Raw genomic sequence first — 20118 nt, 5'->3', positions numbered from 1 at the left:
CCTTCCACTGAGAAAATTGTCCATTTAATCCTACTCTCTGTTTCCTGTCTTTTAGCCAGTTTGCAATCCACGAAAGGACATGGTAGAGGAGGGACAGATGGGAGGGCTTGGAGGGGGACAACATATAGGGAAAGGGAGAGGGGGGTAAGAAAAGTGGAGGGTTGAAAAGCTGGGTACTGGGAAGTGACAATGAAGGGGAGATGGCTGGTGATGTACTGGGAAGAAGAAAGGGAAATGATGGAGAAGGGGAGACACAGCAAGAAAGGCTAAAATGTGAAAGGATAGGTGGTGAAAAGAGGGAGATGAAGGGCTAGAAGGTATGAATGGGGGGTGACAGATGGAAAGATGGAGAGGTAGTAAAAAGTGAAATATTGGGCTAGAAAGGGATAGCAGGAGTGAGAAATGGGAAATAGAGATGTCCAAATCTGAAGAAAGTTGCTTCTCCAAAACTGTGCAGAATTTGATTGTGAGGAATTGCAGAAGGATCTTGCTAGATTGGGGAACTGGGCATCTAAATGGCAGATGAAAATTAATGTGGACAAGTGCAAAGTGATGCAAGTAGGAAAAAAATAATCGTAACTATGAGTATACAATGCTGGGTTCCATATCAGGATTCACCACCCAGAAAAAGGATCATGGACAATACGTTGAAATCCTCAGTTCAGTGTGCAGTGGCAGTTAAAACAGCAAATAGAATATTAGGGAATTATTCAGAAAGGAATAGAAAATAAAACTGAGAATATCATGATATTTCTGTACAGATCTATGGTATAACCTCATCTTGATGACTGCATGCAATTCGGGTCAAAAGCTACAAAAGTAGTACACAAAAAAATAAATAATGAAATAAAATAAAAAATATGGGTTACAATATTACAAATTTAATATCTATATCAGCATATTTACAATAAAATCAGACATAAAATTAGCACAGTGGTGGATCCAATACACCCAACATGGCATGTTTCGACAAGATGTCTGCTTCAGGGGTGACTATATATTTGATCTTCCTTATTGCCTCCTTGCTAAGAGGAGAAGAGGCTGACCACTGGACCATAAATGAGCTTAAAAGTCGCAAACCTAAAAACAGCTGTAAAAATTCCAAGGCACCCTAACAGGCACCAGAAATGGCAAATTGATTCAATCTATGATGAACTGCATGCAGACTGTCCATTGTGAGCTGTGATTTCTGTCTGCAAATAAGTTTTTAGGTTTGTGACTTTTAAGCTCATTTATGGTTCAATGCTCAGCCTCTTCTTTTAGCTAGGAGTAAGGAAGAATTTTCAGTTTGTATTGGATCAATCATTGTGCTAATTTTATGTTTGATTTTATTGTAAATATGCATTTATTGATATAAAATTTGTAGTATCTTATCACACATTGTAGGCACTCCTGATTGGTCTAGAGGAGGTATGAGGTCTTAGTTGAGTAGATGTGTGGAGAGAAGTGAGGTTGTTTTTAGCTTTATGTATGATCGTGAGGACTTTGAAGAGGATCCTGTATTTGATAGGTAGCCAATGGAGGCTCTGAAGGGTGGGAGTGATATGTTCCCTTTTTTTGGTATTGGTGAGGATCCTGGCTGCGGAGTTCTGAACCATTTGAAGGGGTTTTATGGAGTTGGCCGGGAGACCGAGAAGAAGAGAGTTGCAGTAGTCCAATTTCAACATGATAATGGATTGCAGCAGCAATCTGAAGTCCTGGAAGTGAAGTAGTGGTTTTAGGTTTCTGAGGACTTGCAGTTTGAAGAAGCACTCCTTAGTGGTGGTGTTCACAAACTTCTTTAGGTTAAGCTGTTTATCCAGGATTACGCCTAAATCCCTGACAAATGGAGAGTTAATAGTAGCGTTGGCTGATTGGGAAGAGGACGGCAAGATAGGATGTGTTGCGAGACCGTCTTGCGAGATGATTAGGATCGCAGTCTTATTGGTGTTCAAGACCAGGTTAAGAGTGGAAAGAAGGTGGTTAATTGCTTGAAGGCAGTTGTTCCAGTGGTTGAAAACTTTTTGTAGAGATTCTGTTAACGGGATAAGTATTTGGACGTCATCCGCGTACAGAAAATGGGATAGTTTAAGCTTTGTAAGTAGGTGGCAGAGTGGTAGAAGGTAGATGTTGAAGAGTGTGGGTGAGAGAGAGGATCCTTGGGGGACACCCAGGTTAGAGCGGATGGGAGGGGGGGATTCTTTAGTGTTAATCTTGACTTTGAAGCACCTATTGGACAAGAATGATCTGAACCAACTCAGAGCAGATCCCTTGATGCCTATGTCTATTAATCTTTCTAAGAGAATCGCTTGGTTCACCGTATCAAAGGCAGCAGATAGATCGAGTAGCGCAAGTAGGTAGGTTTGTCCTTTTTCCATGTTTATAAGGATAGTGTCCGCAAGGGATATAAGGAGAGTTTCTGTGCTGAGTGTCTTACGAAATCCATATTGAGAAGGGGAGAAAATGTTATGTTCTTCAAGGGATTCCGATAGCTGTTTGTTAACTATTTTTTCCATGATTTTAGCAATCATGGGAAGGTTAGCTTTAGGCCCTCGAGGAGCGAGTACCTGGTTCCAGGGAAAGCTTTGAAAGAGCGATGGTAACTCACAAATGTCTGTATCTGCGATAGCTTCCAGGCAGTAGAGAATCTTCAGAGTGTTCAGGAACATGGGCCCTCGAGGAGCGAGTACCGGTTCCTATCTGCAATCTGAAATAAAGAAAAGAGAGCAAGGCCACCGAGGAGCGGGTACCCCTGGTAAGTCCGAGGAGGCAGAGTAGCTTGGGAGAAAAGCCGAAGCAATCCCCTTGCTAACTTGATTCGTTAGCGAATACTGAGACCTTGTATATTGGAAGTGGATGATGTCATCCCAGGGGGACACCACCGAGGTTCATGCCCTTGTTGGTACATCAATCGGAGCGCGCGCCCTACGTCATCAGGCAACATGGCGGATCCGCAGCGTCATGCCGGTCAAGGGGACACCGGAGAGAGACGGCAAGAAGACACCGCAGCAGATAACCGACCATCAGACCTGGAGGGAGTCGCCACAGCGGTAAAGAGGGCGGAGTGAGGGCGTCGAGCAGTGACAGACGCAACAGGGATGGATGTAGCTTCCCCTCTCGGGTCCCGTTTCAGGCCTTAAGCTCCATCCTTCGCCATCATTTAACTATTTTTTTTTACAAGCCGGGCTGATCAGAGAAAGTGAGTAACGTTTAAGGAACATTATTTTGACTTACATGGCTTCCCGGGCAGAAAAGAAGGACAGGGAAAGGGACAAAGTGCACCACGCTGACACTCCCCCCCACCACTGGAGGATGATGCAGGGCTCTCAGATATGGCGTGGCGGGCTGCGATCCTGGAAATCAAAACGGCCATAGTAGAGGCACTTGCATCGGAGCTTAAAAAAATATCGGCGCAGTTATCAGAGCTTTCTGGTACCCTGGCTGGCTTTGAAGCACGATTCGGGGAGGTGGAACACCGCGTTTTCGAAAACCAAGATGGCCTCGTGGCAGCCCAGAAAGAGATTGCATATCTACAAAACTCCTTAATTAAGCATGTAGCGCAGATAAATGACCTCGAAAATAGGTCTCGTCGCCTTCTCGAGACTCTCGCTGAGGCGGACCTCTCTGGATTCCTGGAGACATGGCTTCTGCGTGAGCTGGGCCTCTCTCCGGTGCATGGCCCACTGCGCATGGAGCATACGCACTGGCTGGGGCCTTCACGACCATTGGCTGATAAACCCAGGGTGGTCATCACAAAAATATTAAATTTCGTGCACAAAGTGGAAATCCTGCGTAATATGCGCGCCGGGAAGCACCTGACTTACAATAACAAAAAAATCCTGGTTTTCCAGGACTACTCTGCTGTGCTGGCAGCACAACGGCGGGTGTTTCCTGCCTCCTGCAGTAAGTTGTTCTCGTTGGGAACCCGGGCGGTTCTTGTCTACCCTGCCAAGGTGCGTGTGAAGACCTCAAGCGGGGTTCGTTGGTTCACCGACCCCAAGGAACTTCAGCGATTTGTGGAGGCACAGGAGCAGGAGACCCCCAGATCTGTTCCCACTGACCAACAGAGAGAAGAACCTTAGTATTTTTTTTCTTCTCTTGCCATATCTTCTTGCGCCCTTGCTGGGCCCTGGTGGCCACGTTGGGCTACTGGGGACTTTACATAGTGCCCTATTCAAGGGGTCTTCAGATGGATTTTGATGTTTGGTGGAACTTCATCAGCAAGTTTGTGGGTCTATTTGGTCCCAGTCTTTGACTATGGCTCCTTTTTTTGGCTGGGCTATTCTTTCTCTTTGGGTTGCCCTACAGTTTTTTTTGTACTGTCAGTTTTTGTTGATGCTCGCTGTTGGGATAACCGGAGCAGGTTGGCTGTTTTTTTTTTTTCTCTATGGACTTTCTGATTGCTTCAATGTTTTAACATATGTCAGAAGCCATGTATGCTATTAGATGTCTGACCCCCCCCCCCCCGGTCCTAGAGGGGCAGGGTCTAAATTCATGATCTTTGTTCCTCTTTGAACAGGTACACAGTTTTTAACAGTTACAGATGGAGCTGGGGTTCGGGACTGAGCTAAGCATGTTTGGTGGTGATCTCTGGTACCCTAAGGAGTATTCTGATGGTAGTGAAGATTCTGATTGTCAGCTTGCTATGTCAGTTCTGCCAAAGCTAAGGCTTAAGGGAACTCCATGCTGAGAGATATGCTAATGTCTAGCCCCCACGAGCTGGATAGGTTTTGCACTTTTTCAGACTGACCACACTGTGAACCTTTGCTGCATAAATTGATAGAACCAGAGAGTTAATGAGCTTTTGAAGTTCTACAACGCAAGAAATTAGCTCAGATTCTAGTCTGAGAGTAACTGTGAAATTTAAGTGATTATTCAGTGTTCCATATGAAACAAGACTAGATATTTCTGAGTCAGCTTTAATTCAAAACGTCTGAGAACAGTAATATATCAGAGGTGTGGAACTATAAATATATTTAAGCTGTTTTTTATTTAAGAGCTCTAGGTTTGCCAGCGTATGTGTATAGAGATTTTTTAACCAACCTGAACCAAATCATTTTCCCTCTTTTAGTAAGTTTAGGGTGGGAACTGATTATCTTTTATTTTACACAAGTTAGACCAGTTCAATAAGACGTCAAAGACACCACATTTAGGAACATTATTTAAACACATCTTCAGAAGAGGGGTTCGCGGATAGTATATTAAGGGAACACATGCTTTGATTTATTTTAAAAAGGCAAGACTTCAAACACCTGCCCCAAGAAAAGGAGAGAAGGAGAAGAGAGACTGCCTACAGCCATCTGCATCTAGTACCTGGAAAGTACAAAGGGAGATCTGAAGCAAGGAATATAGGAACCATTTTAGGATTACAGGACAGCTAAGTAAAAACATTGTTCACCGCAAAATTGTGGATCAACACAATTCAGTAATAATTTGAGAAAGCTACATATTTATACACTGCATAAGAATGAAAATAAGGAAACTGTGCTACTACTGGTATTTTTTTCTTAGTGAAGCAAAGAGAACATTAAAGAGAATAATATAAAACAACAAACATATTTACTTTCTTTGTTGCATCACACTTGAGGATCAGCCTGAACAGCCAAGGAAAGAAAGTTTTGAAAGGATCATTCTCTTTTATAATTAACTTTGGAAAGATATATATATGACAAATATATATATATATACCCGGGACAGAATAAGGTATTGAGTTAACATATAATATCTCAATTATACTTACCTGATAAGAGTTCCCCATTAGCAGGTACCGGTACCAGACAGGGAATAGGAATCTTAAGTGGTGTTTTACATTGTTTGGCGCGCTTTTTCAATTCCCTTTAATAGCAGCACGTCGGCACTCGTTTTTTAATGTTTGCACTACTTAGATTCACAACATTTTACTGGCTAAAAATATTGCTGCACACTGCATCAGTTTCTGAATAGTGTAAGTAAATCTAACAAACACACACGATTACTGTTCCTCTGTCTGATTTTTATTTACAGCACTATTTTTTTTATTTACTGCACTTTTTTATTTACAGCAACCATTTTTCACGGCATTATTTTTTTGAGCCTTTCGTTTGGCTCATCCCCAGCACTTGACTAATAGCTTAGCATGCTATAGAAGCCATCCAGTCTTTTGAATTAATTTTTTCACTCCACTGTGCACTCAATCTAAAAATATTTTTTCACTCCATTTTGCACTTATTCTATTTTTTACGCCAGCAGTTTGCACACAAAAATTTCCCTTATGTCTTTTATATTCACCTAAATAATTTTTTTAATGTCCTTCATTCACATAGTTATATATGTTGCACTTATATTCATCATATTAATATACTAGCACGATCGCGTCCAGGTTGCAATTAACGCGATACCTTACAGTCACACCCCCTCTTTTTGATTGACACTGTTTTTGGCGCGTTTTTCCATTCCCTTCAAAAGTAGTATGCCGGCGCCGGCGTTTTATTGTATTCTGAAGAGATTGTAGTGTTTTGCACGACAGAGATCCTGAATACTCATTCTGCTGAAAGTGTTGCTGCACACCGAGTCAGCATCTGAATTCTGTAAGTAATATCGCTAAAAATCACTCGATCATGTTTTTCTTTTTTTGATTTGTTTATCCATACACACCGAGTCAGCATCAGAATTCTGTAAGTTTCATCGTTAAAACTTACCCGATCACTGTGTTTGATTTGTTTATCCATGCGCACCGAGTCAGTATCAGAATTCTTTAAATATCACCGCTAAAAATTACCCGATCACTGGTTTTCTTTTTTGATTTGTTTATTCATGTACACCGAGTCAGTATCAGAATTCTGTAAGCATTACCGCTAAAATTTACCTGATCACTTTTCCCTTTTTGATACATAGCACTTATATTCATGGCATCTTTTTTCGTTTTTTCGTTTGGTTCCCCCTCTTCACTCATTAATGTTCATTTTTTCGCTATAAATTACTCGATCACTGTTTCTCTTATTCATGCACACCGAGTCAGCATCTTAATTTTTGCAAGCAATACCGCTAAAAATTACTCGATCACTGTTTATTTTCTTGTCTTTTTTTCTTTTTTCTTCTTTTTTCTTTTTCCTTTATTCATGCATAGCACTTATATTCACAATATTTTTTCATTCAAATCACCTAATCACTGGTTCTTTCTTTTTTTGATTTGTTTATTTATGCACATCGAGTCAGCATCTAAATTTTGTCAGCAACATTGCTAAAAATTACTCGATCATCTTTTTTTGATGTGTTTATTCATGCATAGCCACTTATATTCACGGCATTTTTTCGTTTTATCTTCCGTTTGGCTCTTTCATCATCAATATTTAATATATCTTTTCACTTCAGCATATATTTAATTTTCTCTCATACTTTAGCACCTTTCACTGTTTTTTTGTGTTTATCTTATGATTTTCTTTGTCCGCCACGGCTCAAATAGTTACATTAGCCATCCCTTTAGAATTATCTCCAATCCATTCCCTTCATGCTTGCACCTATATACATCTCATATGACAGTACTGAGCACAGTATTTCCCACTCGTGTTTGACACCACGAATTTTGCGGTTTTGGTTGCTAATTAAGATAGTTTTTGTTTGGATTATATTTTTTACTATATAGTAAGCTATTATAGATTTGATACAATCTGATTGTATATTGAGCATGACTATTCCCTTGAATTTTTTGTAATGTTTAAGTTAGATTGTATTTATAGGGTATCTACATGTTTCAAGCACACAAAATTACTATTTTGATTTTTCTACATCAACTCCATAGGTACCTTTCACAGGTTTTACTTACAACTCCCTGATGAAGATTTAAGATTATCATATGCAAATTGTAAGCATTGAATTTTTTCCACGTAACTGTTAAACAGATCCTGTCCAATCATGTTATAGCAATTACAATTTTCGTTACATATTCATATAGCCATTATTTTTTTATGTTTTGTTATCTTTTTCCTTTCCTCCTTTTTTTTCAATTCTTTTAATAACTTGGAGAGCAATTTATTGGACATCTATATCAATTACTTAAATATTTAAAGGCAATATCCAATTTTTAGGTACTTGTCGTCTTTCAAATGTTTTTGCTGGTTTTACAGCACATGCTACATTTTTTAACTATTTATTATTACTTTTACTGTACACTTTTATGTTCATGATATATCACTTACGTTTGCATTTAGTTTCATGTTCACACTACATATTTCCATGTTACCATTTTATATGTTCATTGTACATGTTTATTTTATATGTCTATGTATTTTATGTTTTTATTAGTTTTTAATAATTTATTTTTATATTATTTAATGTCATTTATTCTATGTTTTTAGCCCCTGATGCAGCCCTATTGAAAGAGGGTGAAACTCAGCTGGAGTCGGGCTTATTGCATATTCTGATTCTACATAATAAATTTGCTGTTGTTGGACATTAGGCTGCTTATTGCGTATTTCTGCTTCCACGGCTTTATTAAGCAGCCTTCCTTGCTGTTTTGTTAGTCTCCCATTCTTCCCCCATTCACCCCTGCCTTTTCCCCTTTCCCTAGCATCTACCCCTGCCTCTTTCCATTTCTTACCCAACATCTGCCCTGCTTCTTTTCTCCCGTCTCCAGCATATGCCCCCCTGCTTCTTTCCACCCCTCCCCTGCGTCTGCTCCTCACTTCTTTCCCCTTCCCCAGGATCTGCCCCTACTTCTTTTCTCCTCCTCTAGCATCTGCTCCCTGCCTCTTTTTCCTCCCTTCCCCAGCATCTGTTCCCAGCACTACCATTATTGTTCCTACGAGTCCTCTTCTAGCAAGAACCCTATTGGTCAGGGGACCACCATCCTTTGAAGTCTCTGCCTTCTTCTCTTCCTTCCAAAGTCAGACTGAGAGCAGCTCAGGGAATGCTCCAGAAAGCTCTTTTTTAGGCTGGGCTTTGAAAAGCAACTTATCCTTCCAAGTTATTTTTGGAGGTGAAATCACTGCACCTGCACACCAGTTACCAGTAGACTGAACAAATTTATGGAGGATCAATCAAACTATTTAACATAACAGTCAGGGATGTTGCCCCAGGTTCAATATATCCCGAAGCCGTGACTGCTAGAAATTGAATGGGTATGAAAATGGATGGACAACGCTACACATATTCCATTCCTTATAGGCTTCCCTTTAGCTCCTGCAGCTTATCACTATCACAGACAAAATGCTAGATGAATTTTTGGTCTGATCCATTTAGCAGTTCTTATGTTTTTATGGACATTTGTAGGACAGGCATATTAAGAGGCGTATGGGGGATTTTCATGAGTTTTGTACATCTTTCAGTTTTAAATCAAAGCGCACTTTGGGGAATGTCACAATGGTGGAAATCTAACTGCAGAACTTTAGCAGGTAACATTCTGTTTATCTCCATGGAGATTCATTTCCTTATTCTATGTAGCTGAGCAACACATTGAAAGGAAGATTGCGCTGTGAATTATTCAAAACCTTAGGACACCAACAGTGATAAGAGTCACCATTCTTTTTCTGAATTTGGGGTAAGTTGAGAACGATATGCCCATTGCACTTAGAAATTGTCATTTGTCTTAACGCCGTCTGAGTGGGACCTGAAATGTGAGAGGAGCTTGTGTTCCAGCACTGATTCAGGCAGACAGGCAGTGCCCCCAAAGCTGAGTGAAAGGGGCAGTGCCTTTCCCTCTCTTTCCCCAGTGAGCTGTAGGCATACCTGGGAACTCTCTAGATTTGGCCCAGAGAATCCGTATTTGCAGATAAATTCCTGGAGCTCTGGAAACAATGCTGAAATCTTCGGGTGTTGTGCAGAGCTGTCCTTTGGGTAAGGCAGGCTGAGCAGAAAGGAGCCGCAGCAGCGTGATGATGATCCTCTCACGGGGTTCCTATACTCTGTGGGCAAAAGAAATTCATTGCAGCAGTGCGGTGATGATGTGACTGTGGGCAGAAGAAATGAACTGCTGAGGTGTGGGGATGCCATGCCTGTAGGGTTCCCACCCTTTGCAGGCAGAAGAAAGGAATTAGAGCAGCCAAAGAAGAGGGCCACCACCTACCCCATCCTGTGGTAGCCAAAGAAGGGAACTGGCTTTGGCTGAAGGAGAGAGAGAGAGTTTGTGTGTATGTGAGGGAGGGATGGATGGAGAAAGAGAAGAAGACAGGTGGAGAGAAGAAACAAAGAGAAAAGAGACATTGAAAAAGGAATTGAGAAAAGACCAACAAGGGGAAAAAAAGACTGAAAATACCCAATTAGAAAATAAAAAGATCAGACAACAAAGGTAAAAAATATATACATATTATTTTGAATTTTTAGTAATTAGAATTTGCCATCTATGGGGATGTGAATTTCTTATATTTTTGTATTTGCTTTCTCTTTAGTAATCCACTGTTCAGAGACTGGTTTCTAAGGTTTTCCATTTCAGTTTTGTCTACATGTTTCTATTTCTAATTTGTAGTCTCTTATTTCTGTATTAGGTAAGGCTCAGTCTGTGCTCTGCATGTGTGACAGAGGTGCAGCATTTCTGCTTCTATGTAGTTTCTCTTTTGGGACTTGTAGCAGTCTGGCCTGTTTTGTTACCCCAGTAAGTGGTGTATTAGTAGTCTAGGGCCTGGTGTAATATTTGCATTGCTTTTAGGTGTCTTTTTTTTTTTTTTGCAGGGGTTTGTGTGACTTCACAAAGAGTTTGGCAGTGAAGAGATTTTATTTTGCTGATGTGAAATCAAAATTTGAATATTATTTTTTGCATGTTGGTTTGTAATATGAACTGTCCTCGTTCTGCTCTGCATCCATTGTAGATCTTATGATTATTGCTTTTTTATTGTAGCTATAATGTTCGCTGCCTTTCTAGAAAGTGGATTCATAAAAATATACATTAATATTTGTTTTATTAAATGATTGGATCTGATGTTTGTTATGTGATCTTTGCTTTTTACATAATACTAGCAACTGTACCCGTTCTATGCCCGGGCAGCAAGCCTTTTTATTGGCACATCTGCTCTTGTTTTGAGCAGAATTTCCCTAGAAATTCAGTGTAAGAGTGTCCCTTCCACATACACACACTCTCATACAGGCTCCCTCACTCTCTGGCACACACACACACACACACATCCCCTCATATAGGCTCCCTCTCTGAAACCCACACTCAAGCATCCCGCGCACTCCCCCTCTTACCAACTAAGCTGTCTCTCGCACTCCCCCACACCCTCTCTCCTCTCTTACATACACATTCTCACTGGCATCCTCCTCCCCTCATATAGGCTCCCTCTCTCTGAAATCCACACTCAAGCATCCCACCCTCTCTTACCTCCCATGCTCTCTCTCACACCCCTCCCCACCCCCCCTCTCACCAACCATGCTCTCTGTCACCCCCCCCTCTCTCACACACACACATTCTCTCTCACTGGCATCCCCCCCTCCCCGACACATATTCTCTCTCACCGGCATGCCGTAGGACCCACGCCGTTCGCGGCAAAGATGAAGGCCTGGCGCGCTGTTCACGGCACACGGGGGCCTTCCATTTTTGCCTTGAGCAGAAAATAACAGCGGAGACCCCGGCATGCCGCGAAGGGAGCGCGTCCTGCGGCACACGCTCCGTTCATGGTGAAGATGAAGGCCTGGGCGCACGGGGGCCTTCCCTTTTTGCCGCAAACCGCGCTCCGTTTGCGGCATGCCAGGGTCTCCTGCCTGACCTGCAATGGCCGCTGTAGCTGGTGTTGTCACATGTCCGCTGTACGGCAGCCACTGGTGCCATCTATCTGCGGGCTGGGGAACATGAGAGAGAGCGAGAATGAACACGTACATAATGCCCTCACCCTAGATAGGTATTTATATCTCTATGGGAGGCCCACCTAGTAACTCGAGGTGAGGTTTAGGTATTAGTGTAGGGGTTAGTTTCCTCACTCCGAGGGTCATCAAATCTTCACAAGAGAGCACTGTGCTGTTCATGCGTCTCACTTTGAATGTCAAAGTGGCCCCTAACCCCTACACTAATACCTAAACCTCACCTCGAGTTATTAGGTGGGCCTCCCATAGAGATATAAATACCTATCTAGGGTGAGGGCATTATGGCTAGGCACTTTCTCTCTCTCGCCCTCTCCTAGGATGGCCTGGTACTGAAAAAGGTGTAGCTAAAATCAGAGTTAAAGCCATGCAATAGGAATTCGCAAAATGGTAAACCCTCCTCTTTTTCAGGTTTGCATCGCACCGTACGTTAGGGTGCTATTGCATGCGTTAAAGGCATTTTCACAAGTGTTAACGGCGTTTTTTGCATGCGATAAGCCCTTAACGCATGCGAAAATGCCTTAGCGCATTTTGATAAATGACCCTATAAGATTGCACCTTCTGAATTGATTACCCAGGTTTTCCAACTTTTGAAGAACCAACTTAAAGTTATTAATCAAAGCAGTGTCACATTCCTGAAGCTTGCTAACTTCATTCCCCAAACCAGATCACTTCTCAGAATGGTCCATAATTTTAAGAACATGGTCATTCAAAATCTCCGATATGCCCTGGATGGCAGAAGCCAAGGAGTCAAAGTTGGCTAATACAGATTGATCTAACTTTGAGATAGCTGTCGAGAGTTCTAAGATTATTTCTGCTGGTTTCTCAGATGATAAGGCCAGATCAGCTCCTAAAATGGAGGGAATAGATGGAATAAGACCCCAATTTGGGAAAACTCCCCATTCCCCAGATGGATGTGGGGTTAATACACAAATGCCTGGTATCCTGTTGATATTTTTCCCTCGGAGGCTGAAGTCACTGCCAACGGAGAAGGCGGCACAGTGGGACTCTAAGGAGACCATGGTCTCATTTTGAATGAAGTCATGAGCTCCAAATTCAGATAACCCCCAACATACCTTGTGCTGGATATAGTCAACATACATAGTAAAGCATAACAAAACCTTACACAACACAAAATATAAACATGCCGCAACAACCAAAAAGCAGAATTGCTATATAGCTCTTGGGGGGGGGGGGAAACATAGCTTAACAAGATCGAGCAATACTCAGTCTAGGAAGGCTAGAGAAAAGAGATATGTCTTTAAGTTCTTCCTAAACTGAGAAGTTGACAGAGATAATGAAGAGAAGGGTCTTAACTGGGATCAAGGCCATTTCCTTTCCAATCCCTTCTTTGCCACTCTTCATACATTCATTTTCTTCTTTTATGCTACTGTGCGTGAAATGAAGATACCTCAAAAAGTACTGCCTTCCTAGCATCCCGTATTGTCCATACAGAATAGTCCCTGATGGTATTTGCCTCAAGATGTTGCTTATTGGCTATTTCTACTTTACTTTTAAGAGCTAGTATTTAGGCACCATCTAGTGGGGATTCTCTGAGTGACCGTATATTCCAACATTCATTCCACAAGGGAATGATCTGAAGTATTGGCTGCATGGATCTTTGATTGCAGTACTTGATGACCCTGAGATGAGAAAAAAATTGTACCAGGAAATGTTTTATGACAACTACAGAGGAATGTATAGTCTCTTGCCTTGAGATGCATGAGTTTCCAGACATCTATTAGATGTTACCAATGGAAAAAGAAGGTTAGAAATGAGTTAATTGGTAACATCAACAAAAGAAATTAGAAAAGGTAATAAAGTTCCCAAAGAAATAAGTGGAGCAGTCAGAACTGGATTTAATCCTGCAGGAGGCAAGAATAAAAAGATATTGATGTCTGAGCATTCTGGGAGTGTTTTGAAAGGTGCATCCAAATTTTGATGAAACACATTGAAGAAGCCAAATCTGGGACTGAAGTTGAGGGTGATTAAGGAGGGTCTATGGAGGCTCTGTCTCTTACAAGGCTTAAATAATTTTAGAGGGCACTCGCTGAATATCTCTGGTTTTGGGCAAATATCTATTGTTTTTTACTTTTTTTTTTTTTTAATAAAATTTGTGTTCAGCAAAACTCAAATATCCCCTACTTTTCAACCCATGAGGATGCAGTAACTGGAGCAAATGAAGTCTTAAATGTGGGCGCTGCCTGTGAGAAGTCTCAGGATTTAGAATGCTGGGTAGGCTGGGGGTGCCTCAAGCCCAACTTACTTCTTAGGTAGCTCACATATAAACAATCTGGAAAAATGATACTTCCAGGAGTAAATTATTAAGCTCTGTACAGTAATTGATTGCAGGCCTGCTCGCATCTATCACATAAACTTTGCACCTGTGGCAAGTTTCAGTGCGAGAAGACGCTGGTGCCTGGAAAAATGGTACAGAGCCCGCATTTAAAACGTGGGCGCAGTTTTTCTACATGGACAGTTTGAAAATTGCCCTCTAGGAGACCAATTTTTAAAGCCATTTATCTGGGTAAATTGGCCCTGTCTGAAAATTGCCTCTCTCTTTGCCTGGCTAAAAGTACTCATGGCTTCCATAGTGCTGATGCATTTAGATGGGTATAAAAGGAGCAATCCTCTGAGTGCATTTAGGTCGGAGGAGTAAAACACTGCATGCAAATTCCATTTTCACATGTACTTGCTCACTTGCACAAATAGCAGGCTCAAAGTATGTGGGTGCTTTTAACGTATGCGCTCTAATAGGTTGATTTTCAAAGTGGATACACGTGTAAATGTAACATACTATTGTAGCAATTTTCAAAAGTACACGAGTAAAGTGCATTTACATGTGTAAAACTCAATTTTATGCATGCAAATGCTTTTGAAAATCAAGTACTGTGGCTACTGATTTTCAAAGGTTGAAAACTGGCTGCAACGTACGCAGGTCACAGGGCCCAAGTTCAATGCAAACAAATTGCTCCCAGAATGGAGTTTTCCCCAACAGCAACAGTGGTAAGCAGTCCTCAGTATGAGATAACTCACAATCAGGGCCACCAAGACCCTGAGAAAATAACAAATTTCATCCCAAAACAACCACGATTCTAATGTTTTCCAGGTCTCTTCCTATTTGCCAAGTCTGGTGGAATTGCCCCAGTTTGCTACCTCTTGATGGCCCTGCTCACATTTCTCCTGGGTACAAACACTATTATCCTGGCATTTTTCCATTCTCAGGCAGAGAGTGCCTGCTACTGAAAGAGGGAGACGCTGCATCCATGCTCAGGTACTTGCCGAGTGCCTGAGCTCATTCCAGCTAGTGAAAGAGTAAGACCAGACAGCTGCAATATTATTTCTCTTATCTTATTTTCTAGATGGCAGTTGCACTTAAAGAGCTATGTAAGTATTCAATGATTCTTTGAGGTCCGTATTCAGCCACTGGCTGGCTAGGAAAATTAGCCAGATGAGCTTAGTCAGTGGAGCGGCCATGTCACTGAACATACCCAGCTATCTTAAAGTTAACCAGATAAATTTATCCAGCTAATTTTAAGACTACTCTTCTGCTTTTCTAAAGTCATCCAACTATGGGGGTCATTTACTAAGCATTTTTCTCATAGACACAAAATGGGGGAATGTTAGCTGAATAACACTGAAAATTGACATTTATCTAGTTAACTTTGCTGTATAACTGGCCCCACCTGCCCCTGGCTGATAAATAGTTAGCTAGCTAAGTCCAGGGCAATTAGAAAGCAGCATTTTAAATGCTGCGGATTGTCTAGTTAAGTCCAGGTCTTAGCCAGACATTCTGCTTTCAATATTGACTTCTTTACATTTATTGTAGCCAAATACTGATATGCAGCAAACCAGTTTATTCAGTCAAAAGAAATCTTTAGATAACTTAGAAATTAATCACTTATATACATACCAATGTGCTTAAAATAAAAACAAACCGATAAAAAACACATTGAGGGAAATGTAGACATAAATAAACATAGATTTACAAAACCCATACAAATTCAAACATGCAAATAGATGCATAAATATACAGAGACACACTTAAGACATTTATTTACAGACAAAGACAAATACAGATACTGGCATATGCACACACACAGGCACACAAATACTAACAGATTTAAACTGGACAGTGTGCAGTGCAGGTCTACTAGATACATTAGAGGAAACATTCTCTGTTGGTTATAATGCCTTTGACCCAATAAGAGAAATCTAAAATGTTGTATGAGACATTTCTCTCTGTGGAAAGAGATAAAACAGACGGTTTGGGACCAATTCACCAATACATAATATCATAACCCCGCGTTTGGACACGTGTTTGACGCGCTAGCTTTACCCCTTATTCAGTAAGGGGTAATAGCGCGGCCAACCCCCCCCCCCCCGAAACTAATAGCGCCCGCAACATGCAAATGCATGTTGCGGGCGCTATTAGTTATTCACTCGTGATTCAGTAAGTAAAATGTGCAGCCAAGCTGCACATTTTACTTTCAGAAATTAGCGCCTACCCAAAGGTAGGCGTTAATTTCTGACAGCACCAGGAAAGTATACATTTCTATACACCCTCCGACTTAATATCATGGTGATATTAAGTCGGAGGTCCCAAAAGTAAAAAATAATTAAAAATTAAAAAAAAAATATTTTTAAATCAGCCCGTGGCTCGCGGGTTGAAAACCGGACGCTCAATTTTGCCGGTGTCCGGTTTCTGAACCCATGGCTGTCGGCGGGCTCGAGAACCGACGCCGGAAAAATTGAGCATCAGCTGTCAAACCCGCTGACAGCCACCGCTCCTGTCAAAAAGGAGGCGCTAGGGACGTGCTAGTTTCCCTAGCGCCTCCTTTTACCGTGGGCCCTAATTAGCATATTTTTCTTTACTGGATCGTGTGCCCAAGACACTGGCCTGGGCGCTCGCCCGCTCTCCTGCTTTTCTTTCTGTATCGGCCTGAGAGGCAGGAATGGAGGAGTAGCTTAGTGGATTGTGAACCAACAGGCTGATACAGTACAGTGTGCTCCGACGGAGTGCACTGTTAGCCGGCATTTGGACACGCGTTTGACGTGCTAGCTTTACCCCTTATTCAGTATGGGGTTAGAGTGCGTCCGAAACGCGCGTCCAACCCCCCCAAACCTAATAGCGCCCGCAACATGCAAATGCATGTTGCGGGAGCTATTAGGTATTCCCGTGCAATTCAGTAAGTAAAATGTGCAGCCAAGCCGCACGTTTTACTTTCAGCAATTAGGGCCTTCCCAAAGGTAGGTGCTAATTTCTCCGGGCATCGGGAAAGTGCACAGAAAAGCAGTAAAAACTGCTTTTCTGTGCACCCTCCGACTTAATATCATGGCGATATTAAATAGGAGGTCCCGAAAGTTTAAAAAAAGTAAAAAAAAAAAAAAAAAAAAAAAAAATTTGAAATAGGCCCGCAGCTTGAAAACCGGACTCTCAATTTTGCCGGCGTACGGTTTCCGAACCCGAGGCTGTCAGCGGGCTCGAGAACAGACGCCGGCAAAATTGAGCGTCGGCTGTCAAACCCACTGACAGCGGATTTTGGAGCAAGCTTTGCTTCCTTTCCTATCCAAAACTAGCCATCCTCTAGATGGCAGGTGTTTGTTTTAAATTTAATAATTTGCATGGATTATTAAAAAAAAAATCATCATTAATACAAACATCAAAAACCATACATAAGAACAGTGGAATGCTTAGTACACGCTCAAAATACATAAATCTTGTGGGTGACACACCAAAGAATCGGATTGATTCCCAAATTTTGCAAGTCACTTGTACGACCCTATTTCTCAGGAATAAAAGTTTGGTAAGGCAGATATTTAGTGCTACTTAGCGAGATAAATAGGGACTGAATATCTGGCTATGTTCAGGAGCAGCCACTTAGTCAAATACTTATTTATTTGGCTAAATAGATAGCCAGATATCTTGGGGGTGGGTAATGAGCAGATTGAGGTGGGGCAACTTATCCAGTTATCTTAAACAGATAAGTGCCAATGTCAGGTTTTGGGTTTTGATTCAGAAGCACTCATGGTTATGAATTGGGTAAATGGAGTGCTATAAGCTTAAATGAGACAAACATTTTTAAAGAAAAGATTTTGTTTGAATAAAAGATGAATGCTTTAGAAATTAAGTATGGAGGATAGGTGGAAAAGGTAAATGAGGTTAACCAGAGTTGCTTTCTTTACGATGCAGGTTGTAATCTATTGCAGGCAAGAGCCTGTGGATTACGAGAATAAGCACATTTGAAATCTGATACATTTTCCTGAAAATTATGCTTTAAATATTGGTGCACCTTTTTATATACAGTATTTGTGGAATATCATCTAAGGTGGAATGCTCACATTTTTCTTTTGTTTTAAGCATGTATTATTACAATGTATTACCAGCCTTGGATAAAATGTTTACCATGTATGCTGCAGCCTGAAATCTCCTGTGCCAATCATACTTTCACTTTGGGCTAGTTAGCGTTGAGGTTTTCTCTCCCCCCCCCCCCCCCCAAAATCCCAGGGAAGAGAAAGTACTCTTTGCCCAATCCTCTGAGTACCATTGTACCCCACAATAAGTAACCCTCCTGACAGGCAGTAAGCCTGCTGCATAGTCAGTAACCCACTGGATAGGCATCACCCTACCTCTCTCCCTGCTGCATGGGATCACCCTTCTTCCCTGCATAGTCCCCTCTTCACTTAATGTGCAGCAACCCCCATCCGACAGATGTCACCTCACCCAATGCCAAAAGATCCCTTGATTCCCCCAGCCACCCATCTGGAAACATGCCTTACTGTTCCAGAGGGAATGAATCACAAGGGCAGGAGGGATGTCAGAGGCTTCCCGCCTGCACTGCTGCCACCAGCAGTGGCATTTTTTATCCCTATCATATGAATGATTTACAAAGGGGCTACTTCGACATCACTCATGTCTCAAATATCAATCAAGGCTATCAGTTGCACTTATGTGTTTTGTTCCTCCAATGAGCCAGGAAGTCTTCTGCTGGAAAATTATATGGAAGCCATCTTTTGGAATGACAGGGTATTAGCAGGAGAATCTGATCTGGATTACAGGGACTAGCTGTAATCCAGAGTAACAACCTTACTTCTTGTTATACACTGCTAAAGATGCAATCAGGAATCTCTACAACCTATGCCTACCATAAATAAGAAATTGAAAAACATTCCCCTATCAAATCCTATAAACAACATCTCCGATTTATCCATCAAGAACAAATTACCATCTAAACAGGCAACAGGACAAAGAAGCACGCTACCTTAAAAAAAAGAAGGGTAAGATTTGAAAAAACATATGAGGACACAAACCACCAACACCCTCAGCGTATCACAAACCTGTAGATACAAATGGATCATACCTTTTCCAGTGTAACAAATGCTCTAAGAAGGAAACCAAATGGGCACTCCAAGCCAGAATGAATCATCACTAATACTCTCTCACTTGAAAACCTGCATACCTGTGGGACAGTGATTCTCCCAACCAGGACATTTAGTCTCAGTTATTAGTCCTTGATGGCAACTTAAAAACGCACAGGAAAAGAAATACAGGAATTCAAGTAAGCCAAATGTTGGATGTAAAAAAATAACTGAGCCAAGACATTCAAAGGCCGATATACAGTGCCATTTCAATATTAGACTACGTTCAGAGGATGCCACTTATCTGGATAACTTTTTATACAGCTAAAAAGTTATCTGGATAAGTGAGGGGCAGGATAAGGCATTCTGGGACACAGCTACATATCTGGCTAACTTATGGCTGGATTTTGCATTCTCGCAGAGACAGGGCAGGGAGGAGAACATGACAGGAGCAGGGCATGGAGAAATGGAACAAGGCAGGAGTGAGAATGAGGACTGAAATGAGGCAGGGTTGAGGTGAGGACAGAAACAAGTCAGGAGCGAGGCGAGCTTGGGAACAAGGCAGGAATGAGTTGAAGATTTGAGGCAATGAGCAGTGTAGGTGCAGGAGGACCTGTTGCTGAGGCATCTAGTTGCATAGGTACTGATGATTAAATGGCCCGGGCTAGGTGATGTGAGAGGTGTATGCTTGAGAAGCCTTTCTGCCATGGGTCTAATAAATAATATGTGCATGCATGTGTGTGTGCCTATAGACGGGGACTGGTGGCATCATTGAGGAGCAGCATCGGCGACCTGGAATAAGTAAAGGCTGTCACTCAAGACAAAAGTGACAAACTTTAGAGAGGGAAATAGTATTACAACTATTAATAGTTGTAATACTATTTCCCTAAAGTTTGTCACTTTTGTCACTTTTGTCTTGAGTGATTATTTGAGAGGAGTTTGCTTCTGTTTTGTGATAAGTAAAGGCTGGCCATGACATGATTACCACAGTTGGCCAAACATTATAGTACTCCCTCT

The 20118-nt window shown here is 41.7% G+C and overlaps 2 protein-coding genes across 8 annotated transcripts in view; one reads left to right on the top strand and one right to left on the bottom strand.

Annotated features, from left to right (window-relative positions):
* PIK3AP1 (phosphoinositide-3-kinase adaptor protein 1) overlaps positions 1-20118 on the bottom strand; it is a 214360-nt gene that overhangs the window by 188418 nt on the left and 5824 nt on the right. Inside the window, exon 2 of one of the 4 annotated variants that reach the window (XM_029609142.1) lies at positions 9682-9857. The exons of the other annotated variants lie outside the window; for them this stretch is intronic. The gene's annotated coding sequence lies outside the window, so the exon portion shown is untranslated. The remainder of the gene's footprint in view (positions 1-9681; positions 9858-20118) is intronic. 4 annotated transcript variants of the gene reach the window in all.
* The window catches only part of LOC115095464, a 32579-nt gene continuing 21674 nt past the window's right edge, over positions 9214-20118 (top strand). For 3 of the 4 annotated variants that reach the window (XR_003857780.1, XR_003857779.1, XM_029609147.1), the window contains exons 1-3: positions 9214-9493; positions 14852-15016; positions 15105-15129. Coding sequence is in view for 2 of the 4 variants with exons in the window: in XM_029609147.1 (XP_029465007.1) it covers positions 15105-15129 (25 nt within the window). In the remaining 2 variants the exon portion in view is untranslated. The remainder of the gene's footprint in view (positions 9494-14851; positions 15017-15104; positions 15130-20118) is intronic. The other variant, XM_029609148.1, reaches the window with a different exon arrangement.

Source organism: Rhinatrema bivittatum, chromosome 7 (assembly GCF_901001135.1).
Source record: "Rhinatrema bivittatum chromosome 7, aRhiBiv1.1, whole genome shotgun sequence".
Classification (NCBI taxonomy): Eukaryota; Metazoa; Chordata; class Amphibia; order Gymnophiona; family Rhinatrematidae; genus Rhinatrema; species Rhinatrema bivittatum.
The sequence above is the reverse complement of the archived record's forward strand: the minus strand, read 5'-3'. Positions and strand labels throughout refer to the sequence as shown.